Source organism: Kogia breviceps, chromosome 2 (assembly GCF_026419965.1).
Source record: "Kogia breviceps isolate mKogBre1 chromosome 2, mKogBre1 haplotype 1, whole genome shotgun sequence".
Classification (NCBI taxonomy): domain Eukaryota; kingdom Metazoa; phylum Chordata; class Mammalia; order Artiodactyla; family Physeteridae; genus Kogia; species Kogia breviceps.
In genome coordinates this window covers 158,768,027-158,794,236 of record NC_081311.1, presented here as the reverse complement: position 1 = coordinate 158,794,236, position 26,210 = coordinate 158,768,027, and the positions used below count along the sequence as shown (strand labels likewise).

Below are 26,210 nucleotides of genomic sequence, written 5' to 3'. Positions count from 1 at the left end.
ATACATATTCTTTTTCATATTCTTTCCTATTATGGTTTATTATAGGATATTGAATATAGTTCCCTGTGCTATACAGTAGGACCTTGTTAATCTATGGAATGCTCTTCTCATTAATAACTTTTTATATTGATTATATGCTGAAATGTTAATATTATGTATTTTTAATGTGGCTACTAGAAACAAACATATGAGGCTTGCACTTTTTTTCTCTTGGACTGCACTAGTTTGGACAGGAAGTACGATGAGATTTCAGGCAGGGAAAAGTTGCTTATGGGTTGGGGTCATCAGTGAAATCACTGAGAAGGAGAGGATTTCAATAAGTAGACAAGTCGGGGGAAGAAACTGCAGTTGAAGGGAGCATCAGTACTGAAATATGAGAGGTTCATCTAGGGAGCAGAGAAGACTGGTCTTCATCAGATCATAGGCTTTTGTTGCGGGGGGGAGGGGGAGAAAAGTTTCCAGGAGAGGTTAAGACCAAGTTGTACAGAACTTGAGTGCCTTGAATCTGGACTTTTTCCTATAGGCAGTGGTCTCTTCCCCAGAAGAAACCCAGGCTTTGCCCCGTAGCTTACGGAACAGCTCAGATGAGGCACTTTCTTCAGGTGGGGACAGAGCAAGCATAAGCTCCTGGAAACCGCCCAGTGAGCAAGAAGCCAGGACCATCTCCACCTGACCAGTGAATTTAGAGGGTTGACTTTGAATTTAGATGCGTGACTTTGGGGTTGATTGACTTATTCTTTTGTGAGTGAGGGAGAGGGGTAGTAAATTTAATCACATGATAATAATGTCTCCTGAAAGAGGAGGAGGATCCTGTGGGATGCTGGTCTGGACGATGGTGAAGCAAGGCCTTTGATCTTGGCAGATGGCTCTAGGCATGTGCATAAGCAGATTGAGTCATTATTTCTACCTCCTTTTGTCTATCTTCCTTTATTTTGGTCTTTATTTTCCTGAACTTTTGTAGAACTCTTACTGTGTGTCAGGATGTTAACATCTGGCTCCGAAGAGATGAAAGGAAAAGAGCACTAAGGAGGGAGTTGAAACCCCCAGACTCTTATCCAGCCTCTAGCTAACTCGTTGAGTAACTCTGGTCACCTCTCTGGGCCTCAGTCTTTTCAGATATGAAAGAGGAATCAGAACCAGACGAAGCCAAGGCTCCCTCCAGCTCTGTCATTCTAGGACCAGTCCATGTCACAATGGGAGAAGGGCACCAGGTGTGGGGAGGGAAGGACCCGGGCCCCGGGCTGAGAGAGCCACTGGGCTAGTAAGGGTAGGAGTCCACCTGCACAGGAGCTGGCCCAAACTTTTGGGTGAGTTTGTCCTCCTCCTGGCGAACAGATCCTGCTGGAATCCGCGCACAGTGAAGTCTTCGATTTGCTGGTTTCATCCTGGCGAAGTACCCCTTTCATCCCAGGGGCTGGCTCTTACCAAGATGAGGGGAGTCTGTAAAGAGGAGGCTGGGAAGCCTGGAATTTAGCTCCAGGCAAGTAAGTCTGCAGGGGGTCTCAGATGGTCTGGGGAAACTGGAAGAAAATGAGTGTGTGTGACCCCCTCTCACGCCCCTCTTCCTGACACCCACGGGCCACAGGCAGCGGCCGGAGTGATTGATGGGGATGAGGAAAGGGCTCCCTGCGAAGCGACTTCAGACAGACTGTTTCTGGTCTTTAGCTTTTCTAGAAGAGAGAGTGGGTGGGAACGACCCAAGTAAAGTCCCAGAGACTCTCAACGCTGACGCACAGGAAAGCCTCAAGTGGGAGGAGCAATGCAAATCACCTACTGAGGATGGTGTCAGCGGCTGGGTTCTGAGGAACTTGAAGGGCGATTCCGACTTTGGACTTGAGCACCGCCTGGGACCCGGGCTGAGAGAGCCAGGTAAGGAGCCAGACCACCCCCTGGCGTTGCTTCTCCGGAGCAGCGCGGGCCAGGAAATGCTTCTGCAGGACGCTGCCGGAGCCTTAGATGTTCCCTTGCTGTTTTGACAGTTACTTCACGTTAACCTAGCTGAGGATGGGTAGTTTTAGAGAGAAGCGATCGACTCCACGATTCAAAGGTGCGCCGTGGCGGGTCTCTCGGCGAGACTTGGGCGCTCTGCCCCCGAGAATGTGAACGGTGGGAGGGATCTTTGTGGCTGCTGCGGAGGTGTGTCCTCGCGAAGGGCGGAGTGGGCGCCCCCTGCACTTTCCTAGCCGTCTTCTCTCAACTGTAATGTCTGACGTTGGATTGCGTGCCTCGGTTTCAGCAGACAGCCCCGCAGCTGAGGTAGCTAGTGACTGAGGCTTTGAGGAGAGCAGTGATATTTTAGGGCAGGTCGCCTCCTTTGCATGCTGCGGCTCATCTCAGAACCAAAGCGGCACCATTAGCTGCCAGGCCGTGGGACAAAATGCCCGTTTATAGGGATCTTCTAGGACCAGGCATTTAAAAGAGACTAGGCAGGCACTCGGTTTTCAAAAGAAATGCTCCATAGTTTTCTTGGGATGGGAGAATTAACCCGGAGAGAGTGAAAGACGTTTTAGAATCCTTTAAAGGCACTTCTAGAAGCTGCAACAGAAAAGAATGTCCTAAGACTGTGAACCTATCTTTTTCCCTTTTCAGCCTTGAGTTCAGCTCTCCGGAGGATGGACTCAGGTCCTAGGAGTGATCTTTCTAACTTTAGGATGGGTTCAGTCCAGTTAATTCTTAGTTAGAAAACAGATTTTCGTCCAAATCATAGCAAAGGTTTAACAATAGTAGCAATTACAATTGTAATGCTATTTTCAGCACCGGTTCTCTTGTCATTAACTAGAATAAATTGATAGAGCAGGGCAATGGCAATAGTAACATGGGAACAAATGTTCCAGTTTTGGGTGGGATATGGTTACACCCAGCATCTAGAAAGACAATCATGTCTGGTGTCAGGAGACCTCAGGTTGATCCTTAGGAGCTGCGCATATTGGGCAAGAGTCGTTTCGCCTATGTGTCCCTCAGGTTTTTTACATTTTAAAGCTGGGGTAATACTATCCACCTGTGCTATTCATAGCATCAGGAGTGCCACTCATTCTTCTCTTAATGAGCACTTATTGAGCACTTACAACACACCTAGGATTTTATGTGTAAATATAAAGTGATAGGAAAGTGAAACATTTCTTTTTCCAGTTGCTTTCTTTAAGCAAAACATTGGCAATAATCTTTTTCTAATACATTTAGATCAGGGAAAAGGTGCCCCCAAATGGTTGCATTTGAAACCTGAGGAATATGTATGTGAAATATATGAAATTTATTATCATGATGTTCTGTAGGCAAAAGTAAATGTTAACTTACCTACAAGATAGGTTGAAATACTATCGTGATTGATCACATAAAAGTTTTTCGGTTTGATCTAGAATTACTGACAAAACAATAAAAACTGTGACTTTGAAAAAAGTAAAATACTGTAATTTCAAGGAGAGATGTCATATTAATTTCCCTGAGTTAAGAAATATATCTTAAGCTTCTAAACTGGACAGAGTAGGGTTATGTTGGGGAAACACATTCTTTTGTTTTATAACAGGCTGCTAACTATGTATCAAGTGTGGTTTCTTCTTAAGTATCTTGAGGGTTTAACTGCTGTCCGATGCACATCAGAGACTAATTAAAAGTAGACTTTAAAAGCTTTGTCCAGCCATAGCGGATCATTACAGAGAGAAAGAAAAATATTTATTTGTCCAGAGGTATTTTGAACGGAAAAGTTTAGAGCCCACGAAAGTGTATACATGAAACTCCTCATAAAGATAAGTCTAAATTAGACTAGAAGTCTTGGAACATAAGGCTGACTCTAGAAGCCAGACAAATCTGAAATAAAGAAAAAAAGGATTAGGTAGTTTTATATAAAAGAAGCATTTATTGGGTGTTCCTTACACATAAAGCCTTAAGAGGGTCTTAGGAGGTATAGTTGAGTATGTTATTTGCCTTCAAGTTGCTCAAAGCCTAATACTGTAGAGGCAGTAAGGGATAGGGAAGGAGCTTGTTGAGAATACAAATCTGTGTACACAGGTGTGGGGTAGGGTGAGGGGTGTTGAGCAGGAGTGGAAGCTTTCTAGAGAAGGCAGAACCAGAGCTTCTGTTAGAACAAAGAAGGATGTGGCTTGGGGGCCGAGAAAGAATCCTGTTTCCTTCACTAGTGATGACGTAGAAAAAAGCTCAGAATTATATTATCTTTGGATTGAAAACGTTTTAGCATTTCTGTTTTCTTTAATTGGGTGACTATAAGAGAAGAGAAATATTTTTCTCCAGTTACTTGATAGACAACATTGTCTTTGTCTGAAATCCAAGAAAAAAAGAAAACATGTACCATAGTTATTAATTAACGTTATTTTTAAACTCTGATTTTCCCTCTTCTTTGTAGTATGACTCAGTGGAATCAAGTCCAACAGTTAGAAATAAAATTTTTGGAGCAAGTTGATCAATTCTATGATGACAACTTTCCTATGGAAATTCGGCATCTGTTGGCCCAGTGGATTGAGAATCAAGACTGGTAGGATCAAACATTATCGTATTTTCCCTAGAGGTTGATGCACAAATGCTTTATGTTCTATCCACATGGATTTATTCTATGGTCCACTTTTGACTCAGTTGGTACATTTTTATCAGGTAAAAAACTTTCTTTGAGGATTTGGAAAGCTTCCTTAACAGAGGAGAATCATTGTCCTTTCTGGTTTCATCCACTGTAGATGAGAACTTAATGGTTCTAGTGCTTTGTTTTTTATAAGCTAAACTCCAACGATTTCTAAGTATTAAAAAGACAAGAAGTATATTGTTTATATCAATTCTCTATCACAGACTCAATATAAATATTTTTCTTAACAGGTTTTACAAACATTTTTTAAAGCTCTTTTCACCTTGTACAATTAAAAACATTTTTGCTTTAAATAGTTGTCTTAAAATTTTCTTGGGATAAAATATACATAACATAAAATTTACCATTTTAACCATTCGTTAGGTATACAGTTTAGTGGCATTAAGTATATTCACACTGTTGTGTATCCATCTCCAGAACTTTTTCATCTTCCCAAACTGAAACTGTGTACTTGTTAAATAATAACTCCTCATTCTCTCCACCCCAGCCCCTGGCAACCATTATTCTGTTTTCTGTCTCTGAATTCGACTAGTCCAGGTACTTCATATAAGTGTAATCACACAATATTCGTTATTTTGTGACTGACATTTTACTTAGCATATTCTTTCAAGGTTCATTCATATGAGTAGCATGTATCAGAATTTCCTTCCTTTTTAAGACTGAATAATATTCTATTGCATGTATCTACTACATTTTATTTCTTCATCCATCCTTGAGTGAACATCTGAGTTGTTTCCACCTTTCAGCTGTTGTGAATAAAGCTGATATAAATGTTGATATCAAGTATCTACTCAAGTCCCTGCTTTCAGTTCTTTTAAGTGTCTACCCAGAAGTGAAATTGTATATAATTTTTTGTATTTAATTTGAGGACTCTCCATACTGTCTTCTACAGTGGCTGTACCATTTTCCATTGCCACCAGTAATATATAAGGGTTCCAGTTTTACATCCTCACCAAAACTTACTTTGTGTTTTCAATAATAGCCATCCTAATAGGTGTGAAGTGGTATCTCATGGTTTGATTTGCATTTCCCAAATGATTAGTGATGTTGAATATACTTTCATGTGTACAATTTAATTTTTAAAAACCAGTAAATGCTTATCACTGTGGGATATATTTATCACTTTAAAATGATTTTCGTTTAAAAAAAAGTAGACATTTTACTAAGTTGTTTCCTGCTGTGTAATAACACTTTTGTTTTTTAGGGAGGCAGCATCTAACAATGAAACCATGGCAACAATTCTTCTTCAAAACTTGTTAATACAACTGGATGAACAGTTAGGTCGCGTTTCCAAAGAGAAAAATCTGCTTTTAATACACAACCTAAAAAGAATTAGGAAAGTCCTTCAGGTGAGAATGCATTCTACTTTTTAAAAATATTTGAATTTACAAGTCCTAAATTTAGCAAAAAAAAAAAAATATATATATATATATATAGCCTTATCTTGGTTCCAAACCAGATTTAAGAGGGAAAAAGCTGAATTCTCTTACTATTTTAAATTTTGTACTCAATTATATTTCATTACCCAAAGTTTGTTTTTCACCAACTTTTGAATCTAAAATACACTACAAGTGGGAGGGTATGTGATTTACATGTGACTGTTTACTAGTTATGATCAAATTGCGAATGTGGAACAGGGATTTGAAAGATGCTAGGTTCATGGCTATCTCTCTGTCCTCCCTTGCCTTTGTCTCTTAGGTAACAATTTAGAGTTCGTATTGTTCTCATTCATAGGTGGATGCATTATGGTTGTATGTATCCTTCCAGATTTGGTTCAAACTTCACCTCCTTCAAAAGCATTCCGTGGTGCCCTGTAGCTTCCTATTCCAAAAGTTCACCCAGGCAAAGCCCATCTCTCTGTGTTCCCATAACACCTCCAGCACATCTGTACCATAGCATTTAGTATATTCTACATGCGTGTTATTTCTATGTTTTTCTTCTCCCTCAAATTGTGGGTTACTTGAGGCAAGGACGTTATATCAGCTTTGAATTCCTAGTGTCCACCACACAGCTGGGCATATAGTAGGTGTGTAATATTCATTGATTAAAGGGATGAATGAATGAAGTAAGTGAAAGAGAGATCTAAAGAATTAAGGGCAGACTAATAATGACCTAAACACAGAGATGCTTATGAAACAAACTCTGAACATGGACAACTCTAATATTTACTGAGTGCCTATACAACGTATTAGAGAATATGAAATATACATATGTCATTTCTCGGTGAGGCGTCTTTAGAATCTCAAACTTACAATTAATGCGTTTTTACAAAAATTTTCCTAGACTATAATAGAAATGTGCTTGATATTAGTAACGCTTGTGAGAGGGACATAGGTATTAATTTTTTATTGTTGTTTGGATTGTTGTTATTGTTTTATGGTTATTTGGATTGGATTTTTTTCATTGTTGTTTTACTGTTACCTTTGCCCTTGTAATCCCCTACAAATTTGCAAGACACTTGGCTGGGGGTAGGAAATGAACTTGTTGCCAACAAAACAGGCAAAACAGGATTTTTCACAGTGTAAAGCAAACTATCTATTCCAGAGGTAAGACATTTAACCTTGGCTTCGTTAGTGCTCTAATCAATAAACCTAAAACAGGGGTTTGGCATACTGCTACCCGCAAGTCAGATGTGGTCGCTGCCTGTTCTTGTACGGTCCATGACTAAGAATGGCTTTTACATTAAGTGGTTGAAAAAGAATAAAGGTAAAATAAATAAGTGGCATGAAAATTATAGGAAATTCAAATTTCTGTATTTTAGTGGAATGCAGCTTGCTTAGTCACTTACGTATTGACTCTGGCTGCTTTTGCACTGCAGTGGCACCGTTGAGTAGTTGTGACAGAGACTGTATGGCTCCAAAGCCTAAAATAAAAATCTGTATATGTGTATTGTGTGTGTGTGTGTGCACGCGCACGCGTGTGTGTCTGTGTTACGCATATTTATCTGGCCATTTATAGGAAAGGTTGCTGACCCTTGGTCTTTGCTAGAGGGGCATGGGTGGGTAAGATAGGTGATGCATGGTCTTTGGAAATTCTGATTCTCAAAATGTGGCCTTGGACAAGTCACTTAATTTTTCTAAATTCCTATATCTTTTCATGTAAATGAGGATGATTCTTATCTACCTTTTGGGATTGTAAGAAAGACTGAAGCTTCTATTCTGACAAAAAAAATAGGCTTTCTAAAAACGGACCTTTTTGTTGATAGGGAAAGTAGCAGGATCTTCTTAGTGTAAATCAAGGGTAAGTGTCCAGCCCATCATTTTTCTGAGTGGGGATAAGATTGTGAGGGAACCCAAGAACCGGCGGTAATTCCCAGTCACATTTCAGCTCAAGCACAAACGTCTCTGCTTATGTCATGGCCCTTCCAGCATCTTGTCTCTGTGGACCTTTTCCAATAAACTGCCCCAAGCTCCTCAACATTCCTGCCCCAGATAAATAGATCTACTCTTTGTTCCTGAGCACAACCAGCTCACTCTTGAATGACTCTGGGCCTTTGTCCATGACAGTCTCATGGCCAGGAACGCTCTGCCATCTCTCTTCCTCCAGTCCAGCTCCCCTTCATCCCTAGAGGAGCTGTGGAGGTCCCAGGGCAGCAAGGAAGCCTTCACCAGTGCTTTACCCCTTATTCTCATCCTCACGGAGCATGGGCTGCAAGACAAGCAGTATCTCATCTTTGCTGGATGTGTCTAAGCAGGTCACAAGCTCTTTGAAGTTAAAAGTCTGAATTCCTGGGCTTCCCTGGTGGCACAGTGGTTGAGAGTCCGCCTGCCGATGTAGGGGACACGGGTTCGTGCCCCGGTCCGGGAGGATCCCACGTGCCGCGGAGTGGCTGGGCCCATGAGTCATGGCCGCTGAGCCTGCGCGTCCGGAGCCTGTGCTCCGCAACGGGAGAGGCCACAACAGTGAGAGGCCCGCGTACCGCAAAAAAAAAAAAAAAAAGTCGGAGTTCCTTTTGTGACCTTCCTCTTCCCTCCAGTACCCAGCATGGTTCTACTACGAACTAGAGACTCCCAAAACAGTTTGACTGGTTAGGATATTTTGTCTTTATTTTTTTTGGCCGTGCTGTGAGGTTTGTGGGATCTTAGTTCCCCGACCAGGAATTGAACCCGTGCCCCCTGCAGTGGAAGCTCAGAGTCCTAACCACTGGACTCCCAGGGAATTCCCTGGTTAGGATATTTTGAATGGACAAAAACATTTGCTCTTTCCTTTGATTTATACACTATACATATTGGGTATTTATATTAATTCAGAACATTGCCAATTATGTTAAGACAAGTCTTTTTGTTAAAACAAGATCCCCCTCCCTTCAAAAGAAAAAAAAACACCTCCTGCTGAAAGAATAGTGACACTGTTCTTACCTGGTTTGAACATTTTCATCCTCTGGCATTTTAAATACAATCCATCATAACTATTATAGCATAAAAGAGCAAACAGTATGGTATCAGGGGAACTAAGCAGGTATGAGGTAAATTTATTTTACCTCTTGACAGAGCAACTGGGATCTCCAGTTTCAATATTTTAATTTGCTATTTATATCCCACCTACTTCTGATAAGAATTTGGAATGGCTTGTTATAAAAGACAAACAAAACCATTGAACCAAGAGTCAAGGCAATCTCAGAGGTGGAAGCAGTGAACACTAACGTCCAGGTCGCCTTAGTCCCTCTAAGGGGAGGTAGCCTCAGGTGAAGGCCAGGAGCAAGGACTATTTGGGCTGAATCCTGGCTCTGTGACTTCCTTGCTGTGTGGCTCAGGGCAAGATATTTATACTCTCTGGCCTCAGTTTCCTCAGCGGTCTGAGTGGAATCACAATGGTACCTACTGCACAGGGATGTTAGGAGCATTAAAAAAAACTGTAAAGCATGTGGTAAGGACTGTATTAGGATTTGCTAAAAATAAATATCTGTCCCAGATATTTCAAGAATGCTTCGCCCTGTTCTTAGGACTTTTTTTTTTTTTTTTGGTACGTGGGCCTCTCACTGTCGTGGCCCCTCCCGTTGCAGAGCACAGGCTCCGGACGTGCAGGCTCAGCGGCCATGGCTCACGGGCCCAGCCGCTCCGCGGCATGTGGGATCTTCCCGGACCCGGGCACGAACCCGTGTTCCCTGCATCGGCAGGCGGATTCTCAACCACTGCGCCACCAGGGAAGCCCTCTTAGGACTTTTAAAAATAAAAACAATAGACTTTATTTTTTTAGAGCAGCTTTAGGTTTACAGAAAAATTGAGCAGAAAGTACAGAAAGCTCCCATATACTCCTTCTCCACCAGCCTCTCCCCAGGTTCCTGTGTTATTATCTGGCATTGGTTTTGTACATTTGTTTCAGCTGATGAACCTATTGTGGTACATTATTATTAACTTAAAGTCCAAGATTGCACTAGGGTTTACTCTTTTTGTTGTACACGTCTAGAGGTTTTGACAATGCATGATGTCATGTATCCACCATTTCAGTTTCACTGCCCTAAAAATTTCCTCTGCTCTACCAATTCATTTGTCTGTCCCTCCCCGACTCCCTAACTCCTGGCAACCACTAATGTTTTTACTCTATAGTTTTACCTTTTCCAGAATGTCATACAGTTGAAATCATACAGTATGTGGACTTTTCAGATTGGCTTTGCTCGCTTAGTAATATGCTTTTAAGTTTCCTCCGTGTCTTTTTGTAGCGTGATAGCTCTTTTTATCGCTGAATGATATTCCTTTTTATGGCGGTACTACAGTTTGTTTATCCATGTTGGGGATTTATAAACAAAGCTGATATTAACATTTATGTGTACGTTTTTGTGTGCGTATGAGTTTTCAATACATTTGGGTAAATACCTTGGAGCTTGATTGCTGGATCTTTGTTCTTGTACTTTCTAGTGAAAATCTCTTTTCCTTATTCATCTTCCTGTCTGTGTCTTAGTCTGTTCTGGATGCTATAACAAAAGTACAATTGATTGGGTGGATGTTAAATAAAAGACACTTATTTTTCACAGTTCTGGATAAGAAGCCCAAGATCAAGGTGCTGGTACATTCAATGTCTCATTCAGCTTTCTGGTTCATAGATGGCTGTCTTTTCCCAGTAACCTCACAGGGAAGCTCTCTAGGTTCTCTTTTAAAAGAACACTAATCCCATTCTAGAGGGCTCTGCCCTTATGACCTAATCACTTATCAGAGGCTCCACCTCCTAATACCATCACATCAGGGGTTAGGGTTTCAACATATGAATTGGGGAGACACAAATATTCAGCCTCTAACAACCCTTCTCTCTCTTTCTCCCTCAGAATGACTAAAAAAATCAAAATGGTACATATTCATAATTTTAAAAATTGAAGCAATACAAAAATATGCAAAGAAAATATGAAATAATCCAAAATCTACTCCTGAGATATAACCATATTAATATTTCATGAACATCATTCTTAACATACATATATAAATATATGTATGTATATATATATATATATATATATATATATATATATACATACATATATATATGCAGATAGTAGGGCAGGCTGCTTTTGACATTTTATTTTATTTTATTAATTATTTTTTTTAACATCTTTATTGGAGTATAACTGTTTTACAATCGTGTGTTAGTTTTTCCTTTACAACAAAGTGAATCAGTTATACATATACATATGTTCCCATATCTCTTCCCTCTTGCATCATCCTCTCTCCCACCCTCCCTATCCCACCCCTCTAGGTGGTCACAAAGCACAGAGGTGATCTCCCTGTGCTATGCGGCAGCTTCCCACTAGCTATCTAATTTACATTTGATAGTGTATATATGTCCCTGCCACTCTCTCACTTCGTGCTTTTGACATCTTATACTCAGTTGCTATTAGTATCTTTGTAGCCTCCGTGCCCCCACCCCCATCTCCACTCTGCTCTCTCCCCACCTGCAGTAACCACTAATCTAAATTTTAAGTTATAGAACCAAACTATAACTATAAAACAGAACTGTGAGTAGGAGCTGACCTGGTGGCTGTCATATATTCTTAGATTCTAGAAATACAGGCCCCAAGCATGATAAATAAAAAGAAACTGCAGGACACCAGAGAGGAAGAAAAGGTCTTAAAAGTAGCAAGAGAGACCAAATCTATTACCTACCTAAAAATGAGAGAGAAACTGAAAGCCAAATTTAAAACAGTATTAAGTGAGAGAGGAGTGGAATAAACTCTTCACAGAGCTGGAGTACAATATCCATCATCTTAGACTTCTATACCCAGCTCAATTATTATACAAAATTAAAAGTTCACTAGAAAGATACGCTCACAGAAGGAACTATAAAAGGGAATCAGACATAGATGTTAAGTGCACATGCTAAAATTTCAAAAGTACCACTACAAAAAGTGAAAATAGGGTGCATGGAAGATTGAAAGCGTCCAATAAGATATCAGAAAAAAATATCCATTATGTGGACAAAACTTAGCAATTCTAAGACAAACTGTAGTTTTTTCAAGGATGTATCTAAAACATGAAATAACAAAGTGATGAGATCAAGAGGTGAGCTGGGCTGTCTTGTATATAAGCTTGTGGGCCTTGGTCAGGAATCTGAGTCTTATACTGAGTGTGATGGGAAACCATTGAGAGGTTTGAGCAGAGGTGCGACATGAACTGATTTCTGTTTTTTAAGCTTACTCTGACAAATGAATTGTAGTTAGTCAAGGAACAATCAGGGAGATCTGTTAGAAAATTCCATTGATTTTTTAAAGCAACATACTGAAGTCAATCTTTTTCTATCACTGTGGGTTTATCAACTCTCCTAAACTTCTAGAAGTTTTTGCTTTGTGTATTTGTTACTATGTTGTGAGGAGCATAAGTACAAGATAATATTGGTGAATGCAACTTTTAAAAAATCAATGTAAAATATCCTCTTTGACCCATTTATTAAGTTTGCATTTTGAAATTTTATTGTGTGGTTTTCTTTTTGTCACCATTTGCTAATAGGCACATGAATCCATCTCTTCATTTTCATACCTTGTCTGTCACTTTATACTGAGTCTTTTATAAATATCATGTAACCAATCTTATTACCTAGTCAACAAATATTTAATAAGCTCTTATGTTATCCGTCACATCTTAAGCACTAGGAATACAGTTGGAGGAAGTCATGAAGCTTACAGTCTAAAAAATTCACACCTCCTGCATTTTTGTTTTTAACTTATGGGAACTTCTATGGCTATCCCTCACAAATTAGTGTTAGGGAAGTAAGGGGAAACAGGCAACAGCAAACTTGTCTGAAAGTAGAAAAAAACTCCATCTATTAGAAGGCTGAGTTCAGGGTTTTGGTGTTAAGTCTGTGGTTAGTAATCCCACCACCTACAGAGCAGTTTTCACCCACCAGGGTGATGATGAGTCTATTAGTGAGAGTTTTAGACTCTGTGTGTGAGGGGGAGTGGGCAAGGGCAACACATCCCTAGCATGTTCTATTCTCTGTACCCCCATGGCCTCTTTCTCAGAGGTGTTTGGATTTGCCTGAACAAAAATACATGTTGGAGTTGAAAGCTCCTCAGAAGTTGGGCAAACAGTGGTTCCTTCCTGTCCTGTCTGTAAAAAACCTATTGTTGGTTCTGAGTATCAGGTGATGTGAGATTTTTAACACGACAAAGTGAAGACTAGGAGGCACTATTTTGCGATATGGGGGAGAAAAAAGTTGCTTTAACTGCTGAGCAGCTCTGAATCTGCCAAATTGTATCCTCTAATTCACGCTGCCTTCTCAGTTCACTCATCTTCCTTTCCCTCTGTACACCACATGCTAGAGAGGCCACCTCAACCCCCAACCTGAACAGAGCCTGGTGTGGCCACTTGGTGTTAATTCTGAAAGAGCTGAATGGAGGGTTCACTCTTTCAGGTCATTTTCTGCACACGGGCGGCAGCCAGTGTGTCATTTTCAGGCCACAATTATTTCCCCAGGTCCTCAGCACACACCCCCAAAATCTGTTTTCCTCTGAGAAAATTACCTGATGCCAATATCACAATGCTCATATTTCAAAGGCTAAGAGACCTGCACGTCGTGCCATCTAAGATGAAATGTGAGTTAGCTGTCAAAATTTTGTTGGCGTATAACCTGGGACGGCCAACAGAAGGTAGATGGTGTGCATCACAATCCTTGTCCTGTGCACATCACACTAAACTAGAAATCCAGCGTGATCAACTCAAGATCCCACCCACCTGAAACTTTATTCATGGATCATTTTGTGCATATTGCCCCAAGCCTTCGTCTTATCCAAACCTAGATTGCTCTCCCTCCTCATTAAGATTTTTCTCACAGTTTATTACTTGTCTATAACGATTTGTCCTTTCCCTCTTTGTGAAATAATTACTTTGTCTATAGTGCACATGTTTTTAAATTCCAAATGATGGTTTGGATTTCTTAAAGTAGGGCTCATATAATTTGCTTAGTAGGTATACTAAGTACCTACTTCATAGACATTTGTTGATCGAATATTGGTTTCATCATATGGATTTTAACAGCAGGCTTGTATTGATTGCAAAAAAATACAAGGGGAAAAGGACATAGATAAAACTCTGATGTTCAAAGAGTCTGCGATCTAGAATGGAGACCAAAGTGCAGATAAATATGTATGATGCAGTGTGGTAGGCACCGTGGTCAAGGGATCTGCAGTCATAATTGGCAGAGTTGGGAACATTTGAGCTGTTTCCAGTAGGATGATTCAGAACTCTCTGAAGAGAAAAAGGGAGGAAAGGGAATCATGTACAGAGGGAAAAGCAGAAGCAAGACAGGGGAATCCCTATTGTGCAAACAAGCTTCACACTTCAAGCATTAAAGGGGGGTTGTATGAGGACCTTGAATGCCATGCTAAACAATTTGGACTTTGGCAATGGGGAGCCATCAAAGGTTTTTAAGCCAAAGTGTGACATGAATATAGGTTTTTAAAAAAAACATATACAGAGCAAGCTTTATCTCTAGAAAGACCCATCCCTTATTTGCTGCAGGCAAAAGAATATTGGAGAATTCTGAAAGGCTGAAAGTTTTTTCTTTCCTCATTCCAGCCCCTACTCTCCCTCTCCTCAAATCATCTAAATTTCGAGAACTGAGGCAGAGATTGGATAAGTTTCATTTTCCCTAACACAAAAACTAGCTATGGTGTTCCCAAGGGAAGAAAAACCCTAAACCATTCATATTATGAAAAATCAAGTCCAACTCTTGGTTTTGGGAAACATGAAACCTGTGCAATTTATCCAGGAGCTGTCAAGGAAAGTCCAGACACAGGGATGAGGCCTGAATCTGCCGGTCTGACAACTGCAACAGAAGCTTTAGAGGAGCTACCAACCCCAGAGAGAGCAGTCACCTCCAAGAATAAATTATCAATAGATTGCTATAGCCCTAGTGTGACAACTAACCTCACCACTGAGAACATGGGTGGAGAAACACAGATACCAGTTGAGGAAGAGGACGTGAAAACGTTCAGTGTCGTAAGTTAACTTTTACTATCCATGAGTTTCATTTGCTGGGAGTGTCATGGTGGCTGTGGAGAAAAAGCTGAGCAGATATTCACCTTAAAAGTAGGAGAAAAAAAAAAAAAAAGTAGGAGAATTGTATCATTCTGCCAACAGTTTTTAAAAAATTAGACTTATTTTAGTTGTCCCTATCTCAGGGAGATGAAGACACATAGGAAAGGTAGCTACACTGTTCTAAATCCATTGTGACCTGGAAACTTTCCAAAAAAGATACTTAGTCAAAACCAAGATAGTTTATAAGACTGTTTACCTTAGTATTTGCCACTTAAAACGTTTTTGCACAAGTGAGTATAATAAGAGGGTTAAAATGGGAGCAAAAATAAACAAATCCACTTGCAAACAAGCTAGTCAATATAATCCAAGTCCGTTAGAAACCAATTTATGTTTAGCTTTAAAATTGTGAATTGAGCGAGTAATGATCGAGTTGCTATCTAAACTTAGTGTATAATTAGATTTAGTTCATAGGTGTTGAGTAACTGCCTTTAATTGGTCCAAATCACTTTAAAGGCGTCCACTGTAATTTATCAATGAAAAGTTCATTGTTGGTTTTCATCACCAAGTCACCAGGTACCCTCTGAGCTTACATTACTGATTTCTCCAGAAATGACCTGCGGGACAAAAGATTTGCTCAACTGACCTATCACTTCTTCCTTTAAAAAAATGAGGATCCAGAGCCAAGTACTTGGTACTTGGTTGATCATCAGCATCTATTTACCATAATCCTCTGATTGGCTACTGTGGTTGAGAACATAGTGACATCACTCCCAGCTGCTGGTTGGGCTCCTAAGTGCACAGTGAGGTGCTAAAGTGGTACAGGTAGCCAAGAACTACGTTTACTAGAAAAATGAGAAGAACCTCCTGTGTGCCTATGGAGTCAAGAACCTGCCTATTTTCTGCCTTTGAATCTGTGATTTCTGCCTCAGTAGACAGATGTGGAAATGAAAAAATAAGCAGAAACATATAACTTTTAAAAAACAGCTAGCTGCCTTTCCTACTTTTACCAGGTTTTCATAACTTACCTCATCTCTGTCAGGATTTATTTTGGGAAAAATTAATATCTCATTGGTTCTCTGTAGTTCAGTACACCATCAATTCATCATTTCTCCTCCTCTAGACTCTTCTATTTCTTCCTCTGAACAATAAAAAGTCTTCCAGAGAAAGAGGTAGAGATAGAGATGATAGAGATAGAGAGAGAGAGATAGAGACAGAGACAGAGGCTTCATGGCAGTGCTGTGGAGGATAGCGTGGCAGAGGTGAACATTGAGGCACAGAGACCTGTTTGCACATTATTGCAGTAGTTCAAGGGATGCTGAGCTAGACAATGACAAGGATTTTTTTTAAAAGTGCTGGAGTTGTGAGATAATTTGGTAAAAGAATTGACACATAATGAGTGAACAGCTATGAAATGTGTGACAGAGCAGAGCAAGAAATAAGAAGTGATTGAGAATTTTAGTCTGGGTTATTACATGATGTTGATGCATAATGAAGATTAGGTTTGGTGAAGGAAGTGGGATAACAAGACGAGTTTGATGAATTCTATGTGAAGTGCAGTAGGAAGTTAATGGGAAGTAACTAGAACTAATGTGTCTACATACTTACCTGTCTCCTCCACAAGGCTGTGAGCTCCTTGGCTTATACATCTTTGCAACCCTAGAGCTTAACACAAGCCCAGAACATCGTAGGGACTCAGTGTCTTATTTAATAAATGAAGAATTCAACTGATGTTGAAAATGTGAATGTCGCCTTGTTGCAATGAGTATCCCTAAATAAATGGAGCAAATATAATGTCATTATTGCAAATGTAGTTTAGATCCCTAAACTCAATTCACAGGATAAGATTTCCTTGCTGAGATCAGCAATTTCTAAGGATGGAGGAAATTGGCTTTGGGAAGAAGTGTTTTTAGAGTGTGTGGTAACTGTGAGAGAATTCGGACTGGGTGGGACCAGAAGCAGCAAAAGCTGAGAAACCTTTCAGAGGAAGGGAACACTAAGCATCTGGAAGCCTGGAAAAGATGTACTAACTCAGGAGAGGAGGAAGGGCTGAAGTGAAATGGAATCAGAGACAATCATTCTAGGACTAGCCTTCACCTGGGAAGGGGGAGGTAGTCTTTCTGAACCCATACCAGCTCCTCAGGAGCTAAGTGTCAAGAGCCCTAAGTCTTTGTATTCCAGGAATACAAAAGATTTTGAAGTTCCTCAGACAATAAAACACAGTACAATGACAAAGTGATTGTTAGAAATTTCTTAGGAGGGCTTCTGCCATTCCTTTGCACTGCTCATTCCACTTTCATGATAATTGAATCTTTCCATCAATGAACATGGTATGTCATTATACTTAATCAGGTCTTTGTCTATGTTCTTTAGTGTTATTTTTAAGCCTTCACCATAAAGTTATAGTATATCTTTCCTTAGATTTATCCCTAAATTTTTTTTACATTTTATTGATATTTGAGTGGTATCTTTTTTATGTACTCTAACATTTATTTTTAAATATATTTTATTGAAGATTAGTTGATTTACAATGCTGTGTTAATTTCTGCTGTACAGCAAAGTGATTCAGTTATACATATATATATTCTTATTCATATTGTTTTCCATTTTGGTTTATCACAGGATATTGAATATAGTTCCCTGTATATAGTAGGACCTTGTTGTTTATCCATACTGTATATGCTAGTTTGCATCTGCTAATCCCAAACTCCCGATCCTTCCATCTCCACCCCCTTGTTGCCCTCCCCCTTGGCAACAAGTCTGTTCTCTATGTCTATGGGTCTGTTTCTGTTTTGTAGATATGTTCATTTGTGTCATATTTTAGATTCCACATATAAGTAATATCGTATGGTATTTGTCTTTCTCTTTCTGACTTACTTCACTTAGTATGATAATCTCTAGGTCCATCCATGTTGCTGCAAATGGCACTATTTCATTCTTTTTATGGCTGAGTAATATTCCGTTGTGTGTGTTGTGTGTGTATGTGTGTGTGTGTGTGTGTGTGTGTGTGTGTGTGTGTGTGTGCATATGTATATACTACATCTTCTTTATCCATTCATCTGTCAATGGAGTTTTAGGTTGTTTCCTTGTCTTGGTCATCAGAAAATGCCTTCTTTTGCCATCCTGCTGTAAATTAAACCCATTTTCCCATTGTTCACTTGTCAGTGAATGAAAAAACTTATCAGTGAATGGAAGAACATCTGGTTTTTATTTTTTAAAATTAGTTCTCTGTGAATTAGGAAACAGAAACTGTATTTTGGGGGCTATTAATTTCCCATGTCTTTAACTCTTTTAGCTGTACATATCGGTCCTAATCTCCAACCTTGCTAATCAATTAATAAACATGCACTTGTTGGTAATCTGCTCTATAGGAAGCTTTTTTGTGTGTGTGTGGTACGCGGGCCTCTCAATGTTGTGGCCTCTCCCGTTGCAGGGCTCAGGGTCCGGACGCGCAGGCCCAGCAGCCATGGCTCACGGGCCCAGCCGCTCCGCGGCATGTGGGATCTTCCCGGACTGGGGCACGAACGTGCGTCCCCTGCATCGGCAGGAGGACTCTCAACCACTGCGCCACCAGGGAAGCCCTAACTTTTAACTTTTTAAACTTTTAAAAAAACTTTTTAAAACTTTTTAACTTTCAGCAATTTTAACTTTTTTATTACCTGAAATTAAAAAAAAAAAAAAAAGCCCAAATGACAACAGTATTTTCAAAACCCAGGTTCCCAGACCTTGCCCCAAGTTTACAGAATCAGAATCTCCAGGGAGTGGGGCCCAGAAATGTGTAGTTCATAAAAACTTCACAAGGGATTCTGATAAATTGCCAAGGTGGAAACCACAGCCTTAGGATAAATTTCTAAAGGTGGAATTACTATGTCAAAGGGTATGAAAAATGTCAAGGCTCTTGATAAGCATTGCCAAATTGTCCTTTAGTAACGTACCAATTCACATTACCACCAGCAGTGTGTAAAAGCCCATTCCACCATCAACACTGAGTAGTGCAAAGTGTTTTCATCTTTGCCAGTTTGAATAATGAAAAATGGTACCTCTGATTTATTTCGACAGAAGTGCTCGTTTGTTGCATCTGGTTCTCTTTCGGGGACGTTCTGTCCCATTTATCTTCCTCTTGAACTTTGTAGAGAGATTCATCACCCTAAGTTAGCATTTCGTTATAAAAATCACTTGGGGAACTTGTTAAAAATGTAGATTTCTAACCCCCGCTTCCAATTCTGATCGAACAGGTTGAAGATGTGGTTTGGGACTATGAAGAGGAGGGGTAGGATTCAGAGTTTACAAAGGAGAGATGCATCCCAGGCAGAAGCAACAGAAGAAGAAATGAGCAGTGATGGATTTAGTTTATGGGTATTTTCATATCCCTAGAATAGATGCTTTGCTCATGATTTGCCAGGCCCTCTGCCCAGGAACCAACTCCCCTTTCCTCCCAGCATTCATTCACCAGCCCAAGACCTATCTCCATGTCATTAAAATCCACATTGATTTCTCCTTCCTCTGCATTCTCCCAGCCCTGAGTGTCTGAACAACTCATCCTGACACTTAATCACATGCTACAATTACTTTAGATAGATGAGAATCGACTTACAGTAATAAAGATATAGTCTAATGAAAGTTGTAGAAGTATTACTTCAGGACAAGAAGAAATGCCCCAGGATAGCCTGGAAAATAATCCTGCAAAAATAAATTACTTTTGTGTTGACACTAAATTAGAAGCAATGGCATCTCTATAGAAGATGAAAATTGAAGTCAGGCAGCCTTAAGTAATTAGAAACGAGTGCTTCTCTGTCAAAACAAAATAGAGGTCACTTTTTACAATATCTTCCAAACTGGCAAAGATTAAAAACGCTTGATACCACTCGGGACTGAGCGGCATTGTGGACTGAGCAACCCAGGTGATTCTTATGATCAGACAAGTTTGGGAAAGAGTGCCTCTCAGTCAGTATTCTCAGCATTGCCTGCTTATTAGAATCATCAGAAACACATTTAAAAATTAGCCATCTCGGGCTTCCCTGGTGGCGCAGTGGTTGAGAGTCTGCCTGCCAATGCAGGGGACGCGGGTTCGCGCCCCGGTCCGGGAGGATCCCACGTGCCGCGGAGAGGCTGGGCCCGTGAGCCATGGCCGCTGAGCCTGCGCGTCCGGAGCCTGTGCTCCACAACGGGAGAGGCCACAGCAATGAGAGGCCTGCGTACCGCAAAAAAAAAAAAAAAAAAAAAAAAAAAAAAAAAAAAAAAAAAAAAAAATTAGCCATCTCAGCTCCATCCCAGAGATTCTGTTTCAATTGGGATTTTTTTAAAGCTCCTCAGTTGATTACAATGTGGAGCCAAGATTGAAACACCTTGCCCGAGGCAATGCAAAAAAAAAAAAAATCATGTGTAGATAGCACGTATAATGTATCTTATTATTTTTTGCCACTTTAAATGGAGGGGATAAATGAGTTGCTTTTCTAGTGGAAATGCTGGATTCCCAAGGGTTTATTTAGTATCTCCCTCAAATCCATTGTCATTTGTGAGAAGTTTGAGTAAGTTTACTTTATTCATTCATTCATTCATTCATTCATCCAACAAGTATATATGCATTGAGGAAGTTCTCTGTCAGGAGCATTGCTGATGTTGGGGATATTGACTTCATGGTGTGTATAATCTACCAGAGCAGATGGAAATTTAAGTAATTGCAAGTAATTACATTGGAGCTGAACCCGTGGGTAGGCTTTAGTGATGTTCTGCTTTAGCCAAGAAAGTTAACCGTTATGGACCATTCCCAAAATATGCCACATTTGTCTTAATTGAATGCATTGTGTTTTTTAAAAAAAGCTTTTCTAATGCCTTTAGGTTATTTCTTCTAATTTATTGTAAATCTACAGTTATTTTATTAGAACATAATTTTCTATGGTACTCAGGGGTATTTCTTTCTAACCTGAAATAACATTTCTCAACTTTTAACATTTGTCAACTTTCATTAGGCTATTTTTCTTATTATGACTAAGCTGATTCTTCTTTATCTAAACTTTATATTGCAAAGTAAATTGTATACCAACAAGACCAGCTGACCAGGGCATGAGTCCAGGTTGGAATGTAATGGCCAGTAGAATCCTGTAGAGAAGGGGGTTACCAGGTCGTAGGTCTAAAAGCACTGCATTATCAAACTGTTGCCCTCTTGTCGACATCAGTGGACAATGAGTACATGTGATGTTTGTCTCATATTGGGAACTGGAAGCAATGGAAGGAGCCATCAAGATTTCCATCTGTCAGTCATGACCTTTACCCAAAGTATTTCATGTTATAAGCAGAGTACATTCCAAGTAAATGCAATTTTTCTGACAATTCAACATCATTCAAAGTTTTTCTCATGATCATAAGGTTCATTTGAACCATAGGTTCCATGACTATAGGTTCATTAATCCCATTTGACTAATCCCTTACTCCTGCAAGAATTAAGCACTACTATATAATAGACACAATGTTATCTGGCCTTTTCACGTAGCCCTGCTTGAAAACAACAAAGGACCTAATATGTAGAATCAGAGTACATTTTTGGACCCCCAAGAATTGATATATATTGACTACTATAGTCCTGGTATAACGTACGTAAGATGATACCTAATTTATTAAGGAATTCTTCACTGTGCGTTGGTAGGGAGTCATTATTTCCAAGGACCAGCCTGGACCCCCAAATACTTAAATGTAGCCCAAGATCCTCATTGGAAACATGGAGCTGTAAGCTATTGCAATTTTGCTACAGCGGGGGCATCATTCTGTCCAACTGTGCACAGATGAATAAGGACCCTAATGAGACACAATAAAAATGCTGCATAGGCTTTTGGGGAGTCTGATAAAGTAGCACTAAGCACAAGACCAATGCAGATGTTTTCAAAACAGAGCTTTCAAGTCTTGAAGTATGGTTGACAGGCTATGACCTGCACAGATGTGCTAGGCTGGGGGAAAAGAGAGGACCCCTCTTATGAAGCTGTGTGTCCTGGTGTGAGACTGCCTAGGTTGCTTTATTGCAAGTCACATTAAGTTGTCCTAGGGCCCAACAGCTGCTTTGGTTTTCTTTGGTTTTTTTTTAACTTTTTTTTTTTTTTTTTTTTTTGCCTCACCACATGGCTTGTGGGATATTAGTCCCCTGACCAGGGATCCAACCCAGGCCCACAGTAGTGAAGTGCCGAGTCCTAATGCTTTGCTTTTCTTTAATTTCCTATCTGCCTATGAGCCCTGACCCTTCCTCAGCCGAGGCACATCCAGTTTCTTGTCCTCTTGGGTTGGCATTGTTTATGAACCTGACAGCATGAGGCAAGACACGACCTCCAGCTAGAAGGGAGAGCCCAGTGTACACACAACTACTTCAGGAGCAGTTGAGGCGCATTACTGAGGTCAGGACTTACCAGCCCATCCAACTTCAGGCCTGTATATGCTTAACTAAGAAATTATGGAGCTGGGAGAATGGGGTTGCTCTTTTTGCTTCAATGAGGCTGTGTGAGTGAGGAGGCTGTGTTCAAATACTTCTAAAAAAATGATACAAATGAACTTATTTACAAACAGAAACAGACTCACAGGTTTAGAGAATGTATTTACAGTTACTGGTTGAGGGGAGGGGTGGAGGGAGGGATAGATTGAGAGTTTGGAATTGACATGTACACACTGCTATATTTAAAATAACATGACTTTCCATTAAAAAAAAAAAGAATCCTTATAAACATAAGGTGAAAGCACATAAGTAAAAGGAAGACCCCTCCTTGTGCTTAGTTTGGACCAAAGCCTAGAGTTCAAACTAGCCTTTAAAAAACATACCCTTTCCATCATCCTGCTTGACTTCGTGAAGAAAAACTAGAGGACACAATACAGATTAAATCCAACTCCTCCTTAAGAGTATACAGATCAAATCACATTTTCTCATTGGATTGATCTCTAACCCCAAAGAAGATTTATTTTCTTCTCTGGACTTTGAACAATAATTTTGTTAACACCATTGATAAAGCAGACATGTCATGGCTGTTTACATATCTGTGTTTTCTATTAGATTGTGAGTTTTTGAGAGCGAACAGCCAGGAATCACTTTGGCAAATGGGCTTTTAGTGAACTGGTTTTTGACGAATTGACCTGGTGGTAGAATTATATTTTATTCAACTTTCCCCATTACTTAGCACAATCTCTGGCACATAGCAGATGTTCCATAAGTGTTGGTGGAATTGAAAAACAGATAACATTTTTTTTTCTGTTTATACAAGTAATGTACTTCTATGCTTGTCAAGAAAAATGTGGAATATAGAGGGAAATATCAACAAATTTAACTTTTGAGCACACAAACTAGTTTTGAGAACCAAAAACTAATAGTAGCAATCAATGATGACAACACAGAAACCAAGGCATATGAAATGTTGCCATTGAAAGTGGGACTATACCTTCCCCTGACCCAACAATACACTGGTTGGCTGCTAAATTGAATTGGAAGCAGACCTCCGTCCTCTTCCATTTTCATATTTGCTGTCTCCCCCTCAAAGGAATCCTCTAATCTCTCTACCCCTCAAGTGGCATGATCAACAGCACTGACCCTATGGCAGGTGAGATATTTTGGTAGGAGAGCCCCAGTGCTTTGATTGCGATGAAGGTGACGTCACATGTTATAAGTTGTGTCGTGATGGTGTTCTCACTAGAAGTGACTTCATATTTCTAATAAATGCTCAGCTGAAAAATACACAGAGGATGGAAAACACAAATTATGCAACTGAGAACTGTGACTTCCTGTTGCACTTTGTGGAGGAGGTGAGAACAGAACAGTAAGAGAGAAACTATTCTTAAATGCTTCTTTTTTGACATATTGTTTCTTCTTTTGCTTTTCCCACTATCTATACTATACAGAGAGAATACTACATTATCTGTTTATTACACTATATGTATAAGCATCCTAGAAAAATAACATTTTAGATATGGAAAGGACCTTAGAAATAATGAACATCTATGCAAAAAATAACCAGCAAAATGGTTTTTGGTTGTTGTTGTTGTCATTTTGGGTTTTTTTTAGAGAAAGGAACATTGTCTTTATATGTGGTCTCATCATGACTTTGATAAGACTTCAGGCTATAAATCTTTTTAAAGTTTTATGTCTTGTTCAGCTTTAAAAATGCTATTAGCAGCTTAGCATTGCATACAGCAACACTTAAGCCTTGAGTATTTTCATTAATTTCATTGATAATTATTCCCCTGTCTCTATGACAATTCGGTTGCTTAAACTAAGTCTAAAAAGCTACCTACATTGTAAAACAATTGTGGCCCAGACTAAATTCTAACAGCAGCTTCCTGTATATCATACTTTGCTCAGACCACAGCTTTCTTAAGAAACAGTGTATTTTAAACATCAGATTTGATCAACCATAAACTCTAGGAGAGCCTCCTGTCTGTGGTAGTTTTGAGCAGAAGAGAAAGAGGCAAAAAATACATATGAAAACATATTCTCTATATAAATCACTTTCTCTATTTTAAAAACCTATAACGTTCATACAACATTCTCTGCTGCTCTTGGGGAGAACTTCTTCTGTGAAAAAGCTGCTTTAAAAATTTTTTTAATTTCCACAGATTTTCATTATACTGCTTTCTGTAATTATTTTTCCTTGATACTATTTCCCTGGTCCTTTTGCTGAAACTCCCACTTGAAGCATTCTCTAAATTTTACCTTTAACCTATTTAATCCCTCTTTAAAGTGACAAAAGATGGTGAAAGTTGGCCCTGGTGGCACCTAGTTGCCTTCCTACATCTGCCTGAGAGGCCAAAAGTTTCCTAGAGTTTCTTAAACTACTTCAGCCTTGTTCAAGTTTGGCTACCTTGTGTGAGTTTCTGAGCATTATTTACATCAAAGTTTTTTTATTATATCATTTCAACACTTTCCCTTCTCTTAAATTAATAAATTTTGAATAATATTTTGTCTCCCACATCTCAAGCCCTGTACCATGCACCTGCCATAGCTCTCAAGGTTAAAGGAACAACTACAATATAGGCACTAAGAGTGAAGGTCAGATTCAAAGAAGGGAAATATGGAGGAAGTGATGCTTCTTTGGTGTGGTTTTCTCAGCACCCAGATCAGTGCCTGCCAATAATTGTTGTTCAATACAAATTTGTGGAATGAACAAATGAATGAATGAATAAGTGGCATCAGTAATGTCTGCAAGCACTGGCAGAATCTTTATAATCAGAGATGTGAGCAGGTATCACAGGTGGACAAAACTATTTATGCAAAGGCACAGAGGTAGGAAAGCAATGTGAGGAGACATAGGAACCTGGACCGTGCAATTTGTGGGCACCCTTGGCCCATGCACTTGAGTCATAGGAAGATGGATCAGAGCAATGGAGAACTATGGGGATACCCTTCACGTGATGGAGCACAGTGAACTGGCATGGGGTGCAGGGCAGAAAATCCTTTTCCTTAATATTGGGCTGGCCAAAAAGTTTTTTCGGGTTTTTCTGTAACATCTTATGGAAAAACCCAAATGAACTTTTTGACCAACCCAATATTTGCTCTCCAAATACATATATATAGACATAGGACTACAAATTGTCTGTTTAATCTGAGTCACAGAATACTTATTAACTACTTTTGAGAAATAACCTTGAATTTTCTTCCTATGGTTTGTCCAAAGAGCCCTAGACCTGAAGTCAGAGTGCCTGTGTTCCACTCATTAGCTGGATGACTTACCCTCCTTCCACTTCAGTTTTCTTACCTGCAGAATGTGGGTAATATTAGGACTTACCTGACATAGCTGTTAAAACTAAGATGATGTTTGGGAAAATAATAATAGTAATAACAGAAGTTTCATTTTTCATAGATTGATTCATTGCCGCTTTTGGGTTCATCACTATCCTATATTATACATGGATTATGCCACAGTATCTGCTTGTATGAAATATGTAAATGCATATACATAGCCATACATATTCATACATGTGCATGAATACATCTTAGAATAATGGTGCATGCTTAGTATACTCCAATATCTAATTTCATTAGCTCATTTAATCCTTACAACAACTCTGTGAGGTAGCTACTGTTATTTCCCCCATTTTACAGGTGAGAGAACTAAGGCTTAGAAGGGTCACACAGCTAGGAGGTGAGAGAACTAAGATACAATCTCAGTTTTTCTGAATCTAGAGCCTGTGCCCAAAATATT

General features: G+C 39.6%; 1 protein-coding gene across 2 annotated transcripts in view; it reads left to right on the top strand.

The window, feature by feature from the left end:
- Positions 1-1,740: 1,740 nt before the first annotated feature.
- The window catches only part of STAT4 (signal transducer and activator of transcription 4), a 91,230-nt gene continuing 66,760 nt past the window's right edge, over positions 1,741-26,210 (top strand). For both annotated transcript variants that reach the window (XM_059053350.2, XM_067026468.1), the window contains exons 1-3: positions 1,741-1,869; positions 4,358-4,486; positions 5,793-5,937. In XM_059053350.2, the coding sequence (XP_058909333.1) occupies positions 4,359-4,486; positions 5,793-5,937 (273 nt within the window). In that variant the 5' untranslated portion in view covers positions 1,741-1,869; position 4,358. The remainder of the gene's footprint in view (positions 1,870-4,357; positions 4,487-5,792; positions 5,938-26,210) is intronic.